Source organism: Meriones unguiculatus, chromosome 16, assembly GCF_030254825.1.
Source record: "Meriones unguiculatus strain TT.TT164.6M chromosome 16, Bangor_MerUng_6.1, whole genome shotgun sequence".
NCBI classification, from domain to species: domain Eukaryota; kingdom Metazoa; phylum Chordata; class Mammalia; order Rodentia; family Muridae; genus Meriones; species Meriones unguiculatus.
In genome coordinates this window covers 47,737,045-47,756,432 of record NC_083363.1, presented here as the reverse complement: position 1 = coordinate 47,756,432, position 19,388 = coordinate 47,737,045, and the positions used below count along the sequence as shown (strand labels likewise).

General features: G+C 41.5%; 1 protein-coding gene across 2 annotated transcripts in view; it reads left to right on the top strand.

The window, feature by feature from the left end:
- Col19a1 (collagen type XIX alpha 1 chain) overlaps window positions 1–19,388 on the top strand; it is a 324,630-nt gene that overhangs the window by 232,220 nt on the left and 73,022 nt on the right. For both annotated transcript variants that reach the window (XM_060369802.1, XM_060369801.1), the window contains exons 16-18: window positions 3,063–3,116; window positions 11,208–11,249; window positions 18,903–18,965. In XM_060369802.1, coding sequence (XP_060225785.1) covers window positions 3,063–3,116; window positions 11,208–11,249; window positions 18,903–18,965 — 159 coding nt within the window. The remainder of the gene's footprint in view (window positions 1–3,062; window positions 3,117–11,207; window positions 11,250–18,902; window positions 18,966–19,388) is intronic.

The following is a 19,388-nucleotide window of genomic DNA, read 5'->3' as shown; positions in this document are numbered from 1 at the left end:
AAGTCAAAATCAGAAAAGCAAATATCACATGATTTCATTCATTTTTGGATTCTAAATTTTATGGAGATACTTACACGCCACACTCACACACACACACACACAAACACACATACACACACGATGATCACAGATGGCAGAAGAATGAGACCAGCAAAGGAGATAGAATGAGGGAGGGGAGGTGCTGGACAGTGAATGTGGTCAAAGTTAATGATATACTTGAAAGAAGCTGTCTGTATGAAAGAGCACTATGTACAATGAATATACATCAATTGAAATGGGGGGGAGACTCAACGGAGGAATGGATACAGAAATTGTGGTATATTTACACAATGGAATACTACTCCACACTTAAAAACAAGGAAATCATAAAATTTGCAGGCAAATAGTGGGATCTAGAAAAGATCATCCTGAATGAGGTATCCCAGAAGCAGAAAGACACTCACGGTATATACTCACTTATAAGTGGATACTAGACCTATAAAATAGGATAAACATACTAAAATCTGTACACCTAAAGAAGCTAAACAAGAAGGTAAGATGATCAATCCTCACTTGAAAGACAAATGGGATGAACATTGGAAGAAGGAGAAAATAAGAAACAGGACAAGAGCCTACCACAGAGGGCTTCTGAAAGACTACCTAGCAGTGTATCAAAGCAGATGCTGAGACGCATAATCAAACTTTGGGCAGAGTGCAGGGAATTGTATGAAAGAAGGGGGAGTTAGTAAGACCTGGAGAGGACAGGAGCTCTACAAGGAGAACAACAGAACCAAGATATCTGGCAACAGGAACTTTTCTGATACTGATACTCCAACCAAGGTCTATCCATGGAGATAACCTAGAACCCCTGCTCAGGTGGAGCCCATGGCAGCCCAGTATCCAAGTGGATTTCCCTAGTAAGGGGAAAAGGGACTGTCTCTGACATGAACTCAGTGGCTGACCACCCTCCCCCCAAGGGAGGAGCAGCGTTGCCAGGCCACAGAGGAGGACAATGCAGCCAGTCCTGAAAAGACCTGAGAAGCTAAGGTCAGATGGAAGGGGAGGAAGACCTCCCCTATCAGTGGACTTGGAGAGGATCATGGGAGGAGATGAAGGAGGGAGGGTGGGATTAGGAGGGAATGAGGGAGGGGGCTACAGCTGGGATACAAAGAGAATAAAATGTAATTAATATAAAAAATGAAATGGGGGAGAGAAGATAAAAATTGTTCAAAGATGACTTGGAACTCAATCTTCTTCAATTTTTGCCTTCCCAGATGACAGTGATTTGAGCGTGGGCTGATTAACAATTCTAACCTTCTTTATTTATCTCTGGTTCATAAACATTCACTCTTGTGAGCATTTTAGTAGGTTAATCCATCCAGAACTCTGCTATAATAAATGGCACACAATTAGCACTATAAAAATTTATAATTAATTCTTAGGCTCTATTCAAGAAACAATATTTCTAATTGTTCTACCATACTTAGAAGCCATCATAACTAATGCCCATACTAGGAAGAAGGCACGGGAAATTAAACTAATTCACTTATCACAGTTTTTGCATATAAACGGTCTTACAATGAACACACACACTGAATACTTGGCACCCAACCTCCTTAGTGCTTCAACTGACTGTTATTGCTGCTGCCATGGTGTCCATAATTTCTCTTTGCTTCATATATGTGTTCAGAAAGATCAATGTGTATGGAATTGTTTGTCTCCTGGGTTTCAAGAGTAAGTTATTAACTTACACATTCTTGACTGGAAAGTCTACAACCACCCTCATTTCAATGATTGCTTTCTCCATTATTTCATCTAATGAGACTAGAATATTTTACACAAAGCTGGATGATGGAAAAATACATAATGTCAGAGAATTATTTTTCCAATGTTAGCTCTTTTTTATTATATATTTCAGCAAGATAGCAGCATGGGTTGTCTTTCTGATCACAGCCTGCTCCATTATTTGCTGATCCCGTTATTTTTCTCAACAATTGCACCAACTTGCTCCCAGGCATTTATCACCCCATCCTCAAGCCCTTTATGTTACTTGGCACAATGCCAAAATTTCATGTTGAACTAATCTTCATTCACAAGCCATTCATAGGAAACACCTAGAATAGATATTAGCCAGCATTAAGTATGTCCATACTCCCAAGATGTTACCTGAATTGGAACATAGCTAGCAATTGTTCCTTAAAACTTTTTCTTCACATTCCAATAATTAAGTTCTCTTTTCAAAAATAATCTTTGTGCAATGGAGCTCCTTAATTTGTTAAATCATGAAATTATCTTCTTGGATAAAACACTAGTAACTTTGCCTCCTTAATATTTTCTCCCCTCCTGGCTTTTGAGGTCTAGATGAAGTGCATATAATCTGTCTGAGATGGTCGAATCTAACTTGGCTTAGGGTTCCTCATAAAATAATGCTGAACTTGTCGTTTCTTATGCTTCTATCCCAGCAATGTAACCCTTGAAAATCTTAGAGAACTCTTCCTTCCCTCCCTTCCTGGAAGCTCTAGAGATTTCCAGCTATCTTACCTCCTAGTTTCTACCCAGCCCAAGCTGAACACAATGACAGGACAATAAAAAGAAATGCCCCTTATTAAAATGTTTAAAGTGAGATTTTACAAACTTCTTCCTGGTCTAAAAATCCATATGCATCACATTTTAAACAATTAATTTATAAAAGTAAAACAACAGAAAAATGTACTTCCCCGTATTTTCTGTTAACAATGTGTGGTAGCATTCATTACTACAGTATACTCATTATGTCCTGTGAGGAGCACAGAGAATAAACCGAACTTACAATGTCCTCCCTGGATAGTCTTGTGGGTGGAATCCCTTCTAATAAAGAACTTGGTGATGGTTATGTTAGTAAGTGTTTCCTGTTTCTACTTATGACTGTCCTTTGGGTTCATGTAAAACAGAATCTAGGAAAACAAAAGCTTTAGGAAGTTGATTATATGTTGATATCCATTAAGTTTTTTTATTCATTAGAATATTTGACAAAATAGACTCGGTAGATTATTTATAGCACACATTGTTTTGAAAAATGTATTTGTTTTTGCTTTCTCATTCAGGGACCTCCTGGGTTACAAGGACCACAACAGACTTTTGGTGAATATTTCAACAAGGTATGGCTTCTTTATTCCCACAACTTGTGTACATAGAGATTTTATGTCCTTCCATTTTTAGAAAGAAGAAAGCATTATTAATTCCTAATGTCTCAGGGCCTTGAGACGAGATCACATGTGCTTGAAGCATCTTCCCATTTGGAACACTATGTTTTCAAATTTAAATTTTAAAACATTCCTGGACATATTATAAAACAAGGGTTTAGTTCTGTAAATTTTAGAGTGGTAGTTCAAAGTTTGATAATAAAGGGCCACAAGAAATGATTCGCTATCTGAAGCTCAGGTCACCCCACACTGATAGTGCTTAGAGTCACAAGCACATGTTCACATCCCGCAGATTAAGAACGAGAGCCTCGGCTGTAGAGAGAGCTTAGAGGTTAGGAGCACTGGCCACTCTTCCAGAGAACCCAGGTTCAATTCCCAGCACCCAGGGGATCTGATGCCCTCACAGACAGACCTGCAGGCAGGACACCAATGTACCTATAATAAGAAATAGATAAGTTACTAAAAAATAAAAAATAAAAAAATGAGTCTCCCTGGGGATGGATGGGAACAGCTTGCAACTTCCTTGCTATCTTCTTCACCCCAGCTGGGATAAAAAGTTCTACCATAGAAGTATCTAAGTGGCAACACTTGCTCCTGCTTATACCTAGGAATGGTGTTGGTAACTGGCTACACAGGACTCAAAGACAGGGATGAATTTGCTGATGGCTCATTGTGCAAGAACAACGTATGATTCTGATCTGGGATCATTTTGTCCTTCATTGTCCACAGTGGCAGCAACTGGGGCTTTCAGTACCTGTCAGCTCACCATTGACACCTTGTAAGACAGAAAAAGTTAGGCACAGGCCCCTTGTGTATTTGCTTTGTTTTCTGTAACCAGTATTGCATCTTTGTTCATACACTCCAAGAACCTGTGTTCCAAATCAAGACCTTTACTTAGGATTTATTTCTTTTCTTGTGTGTATGTGTGTGTGAAAGACAGAGAGAGAGAGAGAGAGAGAGAGAGAGAGAGAGAGAGGCATGTCTGGTTCCCACAGAGCCAAAAGAGGGTGTTACATACCTCGTAACCAGTTTCAGTAACCAGTAGTTGTGAGCCATACAGTATGGATTCTGGGAATTGAACCTGAGTCCCCTACAAGGGCCACACGTGCTCTTAACCACAAGATACCTCTCATGTTCCTAGTCCAAGTCTTGAAGATAGCTGTTGCTCAAAAATCCATCATTATTGCTTTCTAAGACAAAATGTTTAATTTAAAATCTCAACCCTTTGTTCATCAAATTAAACTTAGTGTACTGGCCTAGCTAATCTTTAACTGATAAGTTTAAAATCAAGCATGTAGACTATTTGTTGCTCTTGACAAATTTAAAATCCCAATCCTGTCTTGAATCTTTTCATTTGTTTAGGTTGTTCAGGGAGTTCTGTGTTAAGGCGGTTACAATATCTTGTCTGATTCTTTGTAACTGTCTTTAAAAAAAAATTGCTACTAGCTTTTTTAAAACATTAGCAGTTGGCTAGTTTTTGAAAGCTAAGCTGGAAGTGGATCTACACCGAATCAGTGTAAGGACACTTGTAATGACATACACTGTTATAAAATAGGACTTACAATAAAAGCTTCAAAATAATGAGAATAAGTTGGCTCTGATGTCACAAGTCAGCTGGAAAAGTTTAAGTGGTGTGCTGTATTACTCTCACCAGCAGTACAAACTGTACCAAGTTGCTACTCAGCTACTTAAATATTTGCTAACCCTTGCAAAACTTTTAAGGCTTGCATCTTTACAGGTCTCCCAACACTACTTCTGTGTGTATTTTTTTCTTACCAATGAGTCAGTTCTTCCTTAAGTGAAAATATATGGAACCTTTGTATTTTAGAGCCAGAAGCAGAAAATGTTAATTTTCAAACTTTAAGGTTATACTTGCTGTAATGGGAACTGAGCTCAGTAGCTGAGAGGGGAGTTTTGCAAGTTGTGCCCTAGTGCCTGGGATTTATCCACTGTCCCTCCTAAAAGATTGTCAGTTACTGCCATCGCTATTACAGAACTGAGCCTCAGTTAGTTTACATGTGCTCTGAACGTGGCTTTGTAGCTAGAAGAGAATAGGGTAAAGAGGAAAAACCATGTCTTGTTTCTCCCCTAAATAATACAATAGAACCGTTTTGACTCAGAAGTGTTCAAATCTATAGTGACGGATGGAAGGTAGGAAACAATTCATTCCGTTTCCTCCTGAGAGGGCATGGGCCTCCTACACTGGGGTTCCGTAAGGATCCATAAGGAAACCCACCGCCAGGACACACACTGAATGATATTTTTGTGCTGCGGCCATATCTTCTTCAGAAAGCAAAGGGCCCAATGTGCTGTGATGAGCAAGATGCATTTTTCTCTTGGCACTGTCCCTGCCACCCTCATCTGGCTTTGGATAGTAAGGTTGTTGCATTTTGCAGTTTGTAGCATTCCTGATGGTCTGGCTATAACAAATGAGCACAGTGGGGGAGGAGCTGGGATTAAATAATGGACCATGTATTGAGACATATAAAGCGACACTCCAAGGTTAAAACAATCTTCCCTTTTAAATTGGCATTGATTTATGGGACGGCTGCGCGGAGCCCTGGACCTCAGCGCACTCTCTGGCACAGCCCAGATTCTGCTGAGCCAGCTACCCACGGGAGGATGAGAAGCACGCTCCTCACACATGGCCCCTCCCTGCTCCAAACTAAGAGACTGGATGGTTCATCCCTCATCCCAGCAGTCTGCACTTGCGCTTCGGTCCTCAAACAGAATTAATTTAGTCCCCTACACATTGCCTGTATCACCCAGAGGAGAAACGCGGACATAAGAAACCTCTTCCTTCACGACACAAATCAAAAATAGAAGAGAAAAATAAGAACAGAGAGAAATAAGAGCGACTCACTGGAGGATGGAGTCATTAAGATCACGTGTGTTCTCACGTGTTCACGTGAAGATGCAAGGATTTAAAAGAGAACAAATTTCCCTCTCTAGCCCGGAAATAACTTTCAGGCAGCTGCTTCCATCCTGTTGGGCTGATTGCAGAGCAGCATCAATGCTGAGCACTCTTCCCTCCCCCGAAGGAAATCCTGCTCTCTGCCCAGCCAAACTGTTCTTCATTGTCTTCACCTCAGGAATGTTAGTAAAAATTGGATAGGCTCCATCAGTTTTTAAAGTAACGAGCGCCCTACATGGATGCAAAGTGCTGTCTATGGAGAGTGAGCACTGGTGGAATGTATGTTTGACGTGTTTTTAACGGTCTACATTGAAAATGCACGGGTCCACCGTCTTGCACCACCATTAGCCCCTGTCTGAGCCACTGGAGACTGATGTGATGCCTCCCAGCTCCCCATTCCAGTGTTCACTTTTCCACACAGTTGATCCAAAGCAAATGATGGTACCTGCCTTCAGTGTATCAAAGTATAGCTCCACACTCACGTTCACAGACCAGAGAGGACAGAAAATGCTGTCTAAAACCAGACATTGAACGTCTTCTCAAACACAGAATTAAATCCAATGAAGATGCAAAAAGCAAAGGCTTCCTCGGAATAGCAATACTTCTGGGGCCCTAAAGATCTAAAAACTAAACCTTAAACCCTAATTTTCTAAGTTAGCTACTTGTTGCTGTGGCAAAATACCTGAGAAGAGCGATTTAGGGAAAGAAAGGTTTATTGGGGATCACAGTCTGAGGATACAATCCAGCAGACAGGTAGCAATGACAGCTTGCGGCCCCAGCTCACACTGCAGCCTTCGGGAGCAGTGAGAGACGAGAGAGGAATGCTGGGTTCACTTTCTTTCTTATTTTTATTCAGTCCAGAACCACAGCCCTGTGGAATGGAACCGCCCACATTCAGAGTGGGTCCTCCCACCCCAACTAACCTCTAGATTACTCCCACACAAGCATTCCCAGAGATTAGTTTCCAAATCTCATCCAGTTGATTGTCAAGATTAAATATTCAGTTTCCCCTCTTTTCTTCTTCATGGCCAGGCTCCACTGGATTAAGGGGCTAGTGAGGATTCAGGCACTAATGTGTGAACTTTCGGAATGTGGTTTGCCTGTAGAGAAAACTAAAATATTACCCGTGTGCCCCCATCCCTTTTCTGGCCAAAAAAAAAAAAAAAAAAAAAAGTTTCTTTGAATGTAGCTGAGAAGTTGAAGTTTGAGCCAATGTCGGGTATTTGTTCAGTCCTGAGAGGACAGCCCTGTTTGCCCTATGTCATGTTTGACCTTTCGAAGGTTGACTCATGTGGTGTCACAAATGGAGCAGCCTAAGCTTACACATGGTTACCGTCTCTCAGCTCTATCGAATGGTTAAGATGAAGTTGATAGCAAGGCTCATCCCACTGACAGCTCCAGGGAGAAGAGTGTCACATGTCCCTTTCCTTCTGATGGATCTCCATTCATCCCACATGACATCCTTCCTGTATGGATGCCTCTCTCACTCTCTTTATTTATAAAGGCATGGTCATACTAAGGTAATCATATCTTCATCATGGAACTAGTTATATCTGCCACCAATGTTGTCAAACTCACATTCTGGGATCCTGGGAGTTTGGCTTCTCTGTGTGTAAATGAGTGGAGCAGGTTCACAATAGCAGTCCTCAAGGAATAACTTCTGTTTTCCCATGCCTAGGATAATACAGCATATTTCTAAAAGCATGGGCTTGAGTGGGGTGACGACTCCCAAGTTCTAGCAGGGAGTTCGTGTCCTTGGTTTTTTCCCTTAGTTTAGCCACAAGAACTTGATAACTGTTTACTCCTTGGTAGCTACAAAAAATAATAATAAATAAATAAAAATAGAACAAAGAAAAAGCAAAAAAGAAGAAAGCTACCCCTTTGACTTAACCCATTGATGTCTATGCAAATTGTTCTAACCAGAAATTTTCTCTTCAAAAGAATCAGAATAGCCTGAGAATGGTTCCAAAGTTCTTCATTCCATTTTCCTTGTAAGAACAAAGGGACACAACTCACACCTGGAATTCTTCAGCTGAGCAGGCAAATTAGCAAGTCACAGGCCATGACTATTAACACTGTATCTCAGAAACTTTTTTTTAAAGAAAGATTTATTTATTATCTATACAGTGTTCTGTCTGGTTGCCAGAAGACGGGGCCAGATCTCATTGCAGATGGTTGGGAGCCATCATGTGGATGCTGGGAATTGAACTCAGGACCTCTCGAAGAACAATCAGTGCTCTTAACCTCTGAGCCATCTCTCCAGCCCTCAGAAACTTTTAATTATGCACTGACAAAAATTATTTAGTTGTTAAATTTATTTGGAAGGCTCTCAAAGAACACTCAAAATGGCACCACGGTCCTAACTCACCCTACAACCACCTAAAAAAATTACAGTAGTGCCTAAAGCAGAAATACAGGTCCAGAAGCTAAAGACTTGTGTCTTACTGTTCCTATAAAGCTGGTTTATTGTTTGTTGCTGTTAGCTAGGATAAAGGAAGGAAGGGAATATTACATGTCAATGAGTAAATGCTATTGAAGTTCAAACTTAAGACAGTTGTTTGATTAACCCAAGAGTGGAGAATAGCACCAGGAGCTGCTAGGACCAGGGGACTAACTGGATTTCCTAGCCTGGTTGCTGTGTAAAAACAAGTATATCATGTTCTGATGGCCTTCTTCGTTTTCTGAACTAAAGCAGTTAGAAAATCAAGATTTGGGAATGCTCTTAGAACAATATGACTTGTGTCTACAGAGGAAATGTTATATCCAAACTACCTTGGCTATGGTTCCCTGGAGCTTGCTGGCATACACATATACCCTCACCAGAGATACTCCATAGTCTATGGTCCAAGCACCTGGAGTATCAAAATACAAACACCACGTGTAAACAAGTGATGTCTTACACAAAAGCAAATTCCAGCATCCCTAAAGATACCCAACCAAAGGCACAGCTAGGGGGTCATGCTGATGTTTTAGGCACAGTGACTGGCACCATGCCAAAATGACCAGTGTTTTCAAGAACTCTCTAAAGTTTATTTATGTGTATGTTAAAGAGGCTAGACTGGATTGCCAACTGAAATTCCAGGCTAAGAAAAAAGATGGCAAAGGCAGGTGTGGAAGTCTGGACCTGTAATCCCAGCACTGGTGAGGTAAACACAGGAGAATCAGGGGTTTGAGGCCAGGCCTGGCTACACAGTACATGTAAAGCCACATGAAGTCTGCCTCAAAAAGAGGAGGAGGAGGAGAAATGGGAGACTAAGACAATACCAGATTGAAAGGGATGGCTTCTGTAGACAAGTGTAGATTTCCTATACTAATTCTTTTCTCTGATGTAAAATAGAATTATTACTCACAAAAACCCTCCAGAATGTATTGTGAAGAGAGTCATTGCCATTCTCCTGCTTCTGGATTAACCCGTGTTAAGCTTCTTGTCGCTCCTCTGTCTTTTCCTCTCATATGTATGCCTGCGTGTATTCTCATTTCATCTTTTAATTTGTTGGGCATGAATTGCTTCTAGAATTAGATACGTAAGTCTAAAGCTGAGATAGGACGGGACATGACAAGCATATTAACTTGTGCTCATTTAAACCATGCCTAGACCATGGAGCTAGAGAAGGGTGCCCTGGAGGGAATACTGAGTCATTTGAGCAGAGCCTGGACCAAGTCGTGAGAGAGAGCAACCTCCTACAGTTAGATAGGGAGAGGAAGAGAGAAGCCTGAGACAGAGGTAGATGAAGAAACAGAAGAGGGATCCCAGAGAGAGGTAAGGGCAGCTCAGGTGCACATTGAAGCCAGGACCACAGGTCTTCTTTAAAACATGAAAGCACATATTTCCTACAGCTTATGTGCTAAGAACTGGGAAGCTAGAGTCAAAAGGAAGCTTGTCTACAAGACTGTATTACATCAATGAGCTGGTGGAAACATTAAGGCCACTTTGATTATTTTTTTAAAGTTGTCCAAGAATGGGAAGTAGATCCCTGGGTTATAACAGTGTTTTGTCTTGTGTTTGCAGAAGATAGAACACATAGGCTGGCCAAAGCAAGAAGAAATGTTTAAAGAAATTAGCCAACTCCAGCTCCAGCTTACAAAATTAGCCAGTTTCACCTAACATCAATGAATAAGATTCCCTAAGAGGACAGAGTTGTGTGTCTCACAGGGCTCATTGTCTCATAGACAAATTTACTCTAAGACAGACAACATTAAAAAAAAATACAGGTTTATTCATTCAACCACAATAAGAGCAGCCAGCATGACATATAACAGGAGATTCCCCCAGCAGCCATGACAGTGATATTCAGGGATTCCACTTTGGAGAAGACCTGGTTCTATTAAGGGGACCTACCGTGCCTGTAGTTTCACAGCTTGTAATTTCTCCCACAGGAATTGGGGCAGTTGGAACTGCTCAGTGTTCATGCCTGGGAGGCTAGCATGAGCCACAAACACGTGCCTTTTTCAGTTCTGCAACCTCCACCATGCAAACAGAGTCCTGATTGATCAATGTTTGGTCCTAGACTGAGCCCCAGGATCACCAGACTACAATTTGGAAGTGTGTGATTGTAGGTTCCACACAGCTTAGGGGGTGAGGGTTTTCTACATGGAATTTCTAGACCAAATTCGTGGAAATTTGATAAGAACCTGCCTGTTCTCTTCAGGTCTTTAATAATGGTCTCTCTCAACACACAGAGGATTCAGTAGTTGAAGCGCTTCCAAGCAATTTGTATTTGCTTTTTCTGTATGATGAGAGGGACAGTCATCTGCCCAAAGTGGGCAGAGTCAAATTAAGGTGAGAAGTATTTGAGAGTAGAAAGAGCAGGAGAAAAAGTGCAACTGAGGTTGGTAAGCACACATATGGAGAAGGAAGTCTCCTGCTCATGGAATTGAGATGTCTCTTCTGGAGAGATCACAGAAAACAAACAAACAAACAAACGAAACAAATGGGGGTCTCCAAGGTTGGAGAGATTTAATTTGTATCTACCAGGATTAAATATTGATTACATTGACAGAAATGAAATGAGGACAAAAAAATGTGTGTCAAAGTGTCAGAGAATCCACAAAATGTTAAATTTTACTAGCCAAATCTTCAAGACTGAGTCCATTAAAAACAAACGTACTTCTTGGTTGTTGTTTTTACGCAGGGAACTGGTGAGCATGGAGCTAGTGGCCCCAAAGGAGAAAAGGTAATGCTGTGGCGTTGTTGTTGTTGCTGTTCAAAGTGATTAAGTACTTTCACCTCTGGGGTGCAGAGGTCACTGTGATCAGGAGCCTCACTTGCCTGCTGACCAGCAGCTGGATTCTGCCCCTTGGGGGCGCTACTGAGCAGGGGTGGGCTACAAGGGACAGAGGTATGCCAAGAGAAACACCGTGTATATACTCACTTATAAGTGGATATTAGACATATAATATAGGATAATCATACTAAAATTCTGTACACCTACAGAAACTAATCAAGAAGGAGAACCCTGGGTAAGATGATAAGTCCTCACTCAGAAAGCCACATGTGATGTACAGCAGAAGAGGGAGAAAACAGGAAAAAAGGACAGGAGTCTACCACAGAGGGCCTCTGAAAGATCCTACCCTGCAGGGTATCAAAGCAGATAATGAGACTCATAGCCAAACTTTGGGCAGAGTGCAGGGAATCTTAGGAGAGAAGGGGGAGATAGAAAGACCTTGCGGTGACAGGAGCTCCAGAGCAACAGAACCAAAATATCTGGGCACAGGTGTCTTTTCTGAAACTGATACTCCAACCAAGGACCATGCATGGAGATAACCTAGAACCCCTGCATAGACATAGCCCATGGCAGCTCAGTGTCCAAGTGGGTGTCCTAGTAATGGGAACAGGGACTAATCTCTGACATGAACTCAGTGTCTGACTCTTTGATCACCTCCCCCTGAAGGGGTAGCAGCCTTACCAGGCCACAGAGGAAGATGATGCAGCCAGTTCTAATGAGACCTGATAGGCTAGGATAAGATGGAAGGGGAGGAAGACCTCCCCTATGAGTGGACTTGGGAAGGGGCATGGGAGGAGATGAGGGAGGGGTCAATAGCTGGGATACAAAGTGAATAAACTGTGATTAATAAAAAATTAATTAAAAAAGAAAAGAAATTCTTAATGTTTCACTAAAAAAAAAAAAATAGTCAGGAAATGGCGAAAGATTTATATGACCTAAAGAAAAAAACAGACTATAAAGGAAGGATTGAAGGAGCCAGAGGAGTGAAAGACATCACAAGAAAACCCAGAGAATCAACTAACGTGGGCTCACAGGGGCTCACAGACACCAGGCGATTGACCAGGGAGCCAGCGTGGGCCTGCCTGACCTAGGACCCCTGCACGTATGTTACAATTGTGTGGCTTGGTCTTCTTATGGGGCTCCTTACAGCAGAAGCTGTCTCTAACTTTGTTGCCTGCTTTGGGGCCCCTTTCCTTCCACTGGGTTGCCTCATCCAGGCTTAATAGGAAAGAAAGCGGTCTAGTCTTGCTGCAACTTGATTTGCCATTAGTTGTGAAGTTGGTAGATTAACTTTTTTACAGAAAATATCACTCGATTCCAGATTGATTGTAAAACTGTGATGACCTTGGACTGTGAATGTAAACACTGAATTGTGGCATAGTCAGAGGAAAAAATTAGAAACCAAAACAAAATTCACGTTGAATCTACAGACAGGGATATGGAGGGTTGAAAATACTCTGGAGGCAGACAGCCTGTGAGAGCTACTTTCATTCATTCACCCAGTAAAAGCTCTCTTGATTGAGGGCACGAGAGTGCGACACAAGTCCGAGAAATATGACTTCTGTGCTTTCTAAATCAGCACAGCCAATCTATTCAAAAGATTGTGTATCTCTCACCGGAAAAATATTTCCAAAAGATCACCTCAGCAGGGGCAGTGAGTTCCTTATAGACTAGCCATTCAAAACGAAAATTCTGCAGAATATATAAATAAAACTCCCACCTTCTGCAAAATGATTTTAAAATGATTCTCTAGCAATCCAAGTCACTCCTGTATCTTGGGTTTTGAACAACACTATTTCCCGTGAAACAGCAGTTCATAAAGGCATAGTCTATCCTCACAAATGCATTGCATTTTAAGTACTTGCTATTGGACATGTGCAGGCTGTGGGGAGTGGCCTCTACAGCTTGCCACAAGGACAGCTGAGTGGAGAAGGGGGATGAGCCTGCTAAAGCATTTAAATGGTGATTCATTTCTTGGAACAAAACAGCTGGGTTCTGTGTTGCCCTCTTCATTAGCAAACATATGTCATTTAGAAATTCTTAAGACCTTTGCTGATGAGGAATTTGATTCTGTAAGACAGGTGTAGCTCAGACTCCAGGGACCGTCCCTACTGCTTGGAATCGTTTCTAATTGCTTTAGAATCTTAAGTGGAGTTAGAAAAAGCCAGTGGCATTATCTGTCTTCCTTCCCAAATAAATGATTTGTCTAGAAGAGACTACAGGGAACTTGACGCTGTGCCTGATATCAACTTACCTATGGAAGGGTCATTTTAAAATTATAATTAATGAAGGAGCATGCCTCAATTCAACACGGAAAGCCCAAGCGTAGCCCCTGCGGGAAGAATGAAACCCACCACACACACACACATCCACTTCTTCTCTATTCTGGATCAGTCCCTCGGCTTTTGAAAAGCACTGTGAAGCTGTCAGACCCCTCAGTGAATCTCTTCTCATTCTGGTGGTGTGATCAGGATTCGAAGCCCTGCCTGTGTTTAGAAGCACTGGGAGAGGGAACACCAGTGCCTGTTCTGAAGCCCCGAGAAAGTGCCTTCGGTTAGAGAAAGAATGGATCTCTGTTACTTAAGAATGTGTGCGCTGATCCTGACGTGCAGTGGGGCTGGGGACCATGGAGGCCTTCGGAGAGCAAACCTGGGCTATGGTGTTAACTGTCCTGTCCCCACAGGAAGCCACCTCCTTACCCTATACGTCAGGTTTCCATATGTTAAGTGGGCATGTTCACCTACTGGGAGAGTTGATGTGGGGAGTAAAATCTAATGAGGTGAACTTACTTGCAAGCACAGTTATCAATGCAAATTAGGCTCTCAGTAAACACTTGGCTTTTTCTTCCTTGTTTGCTTTAGACATTCTGCTCCCGAGCTCGCATTTAGCTCTTTTTTTGCTATGAGCTGTTACCATCCTTAGTGCCTTGTCTTGTTCTTCTTTGCATGCCTCACCATAATTCTGAAGGGGGGAAACTTGGATTGGATTGTAAAACACAAGATTTAACTAAGGGTGGACTTTAAACACACGAATGATTAATCACTGCTGTATAATATGCCACTTCTCAATACACTCACCAGCAAATTAGCTTAAACAACTTACCATTTGGAAGCCCGCATCACCCAGCAGCAACAGTGTGAGCCTAAGGATGTGCAGACAGATCACCTCTAGCATAACAGGCACATGTGGTGTTGAGAATACCGAGACAGGAGAATCACGGGGGGAATCCAGCTTGGTGTTAATGTCAATGACAACGGAAGTCATTGCAACCACATGAGCAGATTTCCAGTGTAGAAATGATGACCTCTGCTCTGTCACTGTCCTGAGTCTGAAATAATTTGTTTGAGTGCTGTGTGCTTTGCACATTGGTTGATGAGAATGGCTACTGTAGGGACTATGAGACAGAGCGGCAGAGCAAAGACTTCTGCTCATGTTAGAGAAACAAGACAGAGGCTCAAGAGCACACGCCCTTCTAAACACCACCAAAATCACCAGGCTGAAAGACGGCCTGCTGAAACTGAGCAAATTCACTACTATCTTTCTATAAAGTCACTCTGATGCATTGCAAATGTGAATAAGAACCCATACATGTCTAATATTAGACATAAACATTTGCATAATATCATGATAACTAGGCTAAGTCCACCCAGGGGTTGCAGTCCATAGGCTTTGTTGGGTTCCTCTGCCGTACTTCACTGGCACTCCACCTACATCAGTCCAAACACCTTCATAGCATCTTATTCCCCCATGGGCCTTCATTCTTCCACCCATCCTCTACTGTTTTGAACAAATGTGTGTTTATAAGTGATTTCTAGCCCCTTCACTTGCTTTCTACATCTGTTAAATTAAATGAGTCTAAGTGTCCGTTATTTTATTGGGTATATGAGCACAAACGTGATGGGTGACATAAAGGTCACTTGAGAGCTTTAGAAACCAACTCCACATTGGTGCCTTAAGTATGCACACCTTCTCTATCTTCCTACACTGAACACAATTTACCATCTTTAGAAAAACACACACTGCCTCCAATGTGCTAAAGGACAGCTGGGGATACACAAGATGTATTTTGCTAGGATCAAAACGTAAGTCTGGGCTTTCAGAAAGATGGCTCAGCAGTTGAGAACACTTAACTGCTCTTACTAAGGATTCAAGGTTGGTTTCCAGCACCCACAAGGGGCAGCTCACAACTGTCTGTAACTCTAACTCCAAAGCATCTCAAATCCTCTTCTAGCCTTCTTAGGTACCTGCATACATATGGTACACACACACATTAAATAAATATTTAAAGAAATATAACTAGCATGCTCTAAATTTCATAACTGTTAATTCAAAGAACTTATTAATGTTTCAGCTTAAAGTTCAAAGAAATGTAGAGAAAAGGCTAGGAATGTATAGGTCACATAGGGACATTACAAAAAAAGATGAAGCCAGTCTGCAGATGAACAAACTGTACAACAAACTGCTATAGAATGTACATACCCCTCAGTCTATATCGACTGTCTAAAAGTGCATTGAACTGTTCCTTGTGCAACTGAGCTAGCTGTGAACTGACTGTTTAATTCATGTGGTTTTCTCACACAGGACTTTCACATTACTGGCTAAAGCTTTGAAGCATGAAAAATTAGTGCCAAGGCTTAACATTTTTAACAAAATCAAGATTATATTGAAAACTCAAGAAAGATAGTTAATACAAAAAATGGTCATGGCTACCTATTGCAAAGATATGCCAAAATTGTGAGATTTGATAGAAATAGGTAAATAAACCAAAGACTTTAGGGCTTGCAATGATTTGATGGACTGTCATTTGAACGTTCACTTACAAACACGTAGTCAATCCTCACACTAAAAACATTCACTGAAGCCTTGCTTGTAACAGACCAAATCTATAGATCACTCCAATGCAGGTCAGTGGCGCTGGGGTAACCCTCTTTACCTCAGTCAGTTAGAGTGCTGACCAGAAGTTTCGATGAATGGACAAGGTCACACAGGTCAAATGACAAATATTACAAATAATACTGAGAGAAGAAAGTTGAATACAAGTTAAATTTCTATGGAATTCATTCTACATGTTCAAAATAATGTATTATTTGTGGTTCTATATATAGAAGTAGCATAGGAAATATGGACTGAAGGTTAATTAATGAATTCAAGAGAGTCCTTCACACTGGGATAAGTGTACAAAGGGAAATGTGAAGAATTTCTTCCCTGTTTTTAAAAAATTTCTTTCATTTTGAGCATTCAACATCAACAGGTTTGACATACCTTTTTTTTATATCTTTAAAAGTTAAAAAATTAGGAAAGATATAAGCAGAGGTTTAGGTTATCTCCATGCATGGTCCTTGGTTGGAGTATTGGTTTCTGCAAAGAACCCTGGGCCATGGTAGTTTTGGCTGTGTTGCTCTCCTTGTGGAGCTCTTGTCCCCTCCAGGTCTTTCTATCCCCCCCCCCTTCTTTCATAAGATTCCCTGCATTCTGCCCAAAGTTTGGCTATGAGTCTCAGCATCTGCTTCAATACCCCTATCAGTGGAATCTTTCAGAGACCCTCTGTGGCAGGCTCCTGTCCTGTTCCCTGTTTTCACATGCTTCCAATGTCTATCCCATTTGCCTTTCTGAATGAAGATTGAGCAAATTCCCTGGGTTCCTCCTCCTTGCTTAGCTTCTTTAGGTGTACATATTTTAGTATGTTTATCCTGTATTATATCTCTAATATCTACTTATAAGTGAGCATATACCATGTGTGTCTTTCTGCTTCTGGGATACCTCACTCAAGACAATCTTTTCTAGTTCTCACCATTTGCCTGCACATTTCTGCTTTCCTTGTTTTTAATTGCTGAGTGGTATTCCATTGTGTAAATGTACCACAGTTTCTGTATCCATTCCTCAGTTGAGGGACATCTGGGTTGTTTCCAGATTCTGGCTATTATGAATAAAGCTGTTACAAACACAGTTGAACAAATGTCCTTGCTGTATACTAGAGCATATTTTAGATATATGTCTAGGAGTGCTGTAGCTGGATCTTGAGGTAGCACTATTCCTAATTTTTTGAGAGAGCACCAGCTTGATTTCTAAAGTGGTTGTACAAGTTTACGTTCCCACTAGCAATGGAAGAGGATTCCCCTTTCTCCACAGCTTCTCCAGCATGTAGCCCATGGCAGCTCAGTCTCCAAGTGGGTTTCCTAGTAAGGGGAGCAGGGGCTGTCTCTGACATGAGCTCAGTGGCCAGCTCTTTGATCACTTTCCCCTGGATATGCAGCCTTACCAGGCCACAGAGGAAGACAATGCAACCAGTCCTGATGAGACCTTATAGGCAAGGTTCAAATGGAAGGGGAGGAGGACCTCCCTATCAGTGGACTGAGGGAGGGGCATGGGAGGAGAAGTGGGAGGGAAAGTGGGATTGGGAGGGGATGAGGGAGAGGACTACAGCTGGGATACAAACTAAATAAATTATAATAAATAAATTAATTAATTAATCAATTTTAAAAAGAAAGATATGTACCTATAAGTATAACAGTAAACATTTGTTTTTACAAGAATTCACTTGAGGTTGGAGGACAATTTGTCAGAACTTCATGTCATCCAGAGCTATGTTTAATTTAAGAATCAAATTGCTTCTGGGTGTGGGAGCACTCTCCTGTAATCCCAGCACTCAGGGAGGCAGAGGCAGGTGGATTGCTCTGAGTTAGAGGCCAGCCTTGTCTACAAAGTGAGTTCAGGACAGCCAAGGCTAAACAGAGAAACCCTGTCTCAAAACACCAAAAAAAAGGAAGGGAAGGGAAGGGAAGGGGAGGGGAGGGGAGGGGAGGGGAGGGGAGGGGAAGAGAGAGAGAGAGAGAGAGAGAGAGAGAGAGAAAGAAAGAAAGAAAGAAAGAAAGAAAGAAAGAAAGAAAGAAAGAAAGAAAGAAAGAAAGAAAGAATCAAATGGCTCTTTAGGGACCCTGATAAATGATAAAAAGAAGTCCACGGCTGCAGCTCTGCTGTCTGCTCAGTGATGTAATTCCTGTCTACAAGGATGCTCTCTCGAGGAAACAGCATTTTCTGAAAATACTCTTTCTAGGTCACATACAAATCCCTCTTCAACCCTTTGAGCAGGACATCTTAGACATTTCCAAACTGCTGCCGTCACCATATCAACAAGAATGCCTTCTTGGTCCACCACCAGAGAACGGCGGAGGACAGCCGGCACTCTCATTTTTCTATGATCGCTGCGCTCCCCCACTCACCCACCCACCCACACACACACACACACACACCAAATAAGAAATAATTCCTCAAAAGAAAACAAGAGCAGACTGTTGTGTCATTTAAATGCAAAAATAAATAAATAATGCTTTTGGTATACCAGAAAAAAAACTATAATTCTTTTCTCCTCCTGTCCTTGAAAAATAATTAACACTGTTCCACATTAATTTTAAATGTCCTAATGAAATGTCATGGACTTCTGAAAGGCTTGAGGCATGAAGGAGTACAAAGACATGTTGTCGGGCAGACAGCTTGGCTAGATTTGGAGCTTCACCAGGGCCCTGAACGGAGGCGGGATTTTCTGAGCGAAGGGGGAATTTCTCTTCACTCACAGAGCATCTCTCTTCTGCTTTTTCTTGGCAGGGTGACACTGGTCTTCCAGGATTTCCAGGGTCTGTTGGCCCTAAAGGACACAAAGGAGAACCTGTGAGTATTCTAGCTTTGAGGGAAGAAGAAAGAAAAAAAGATTAAAGATTAAAAATATTTTCCCAAACCAGCCCCAAATTCATGGTCCTTTATTTCTAATACCCGAACAGGATTGTACATCAGATGCTTTAAGCCAAGTACACACCACGCCAGGCACCAAGCCTTCTATATATTAAATCACTTAATGCATATAAAAATTCCTATGAATTAACCCGTTCTCTCCATAGGTTAGGCTGGTTACAGATCCCAGGCTTGAAATTGTTAAGTTGCCTGGATATGACTAAACACTGTATCAAAAATGAAAACAAAACAAAACACACAATCAATATATCAAGACTGGTACAAATTTATCTTTAAAATTGAAAATGCTTCTCTCTCTGCTCAAACAATTGCTCTTTGTACACCTCTGAAATTATTTTCATT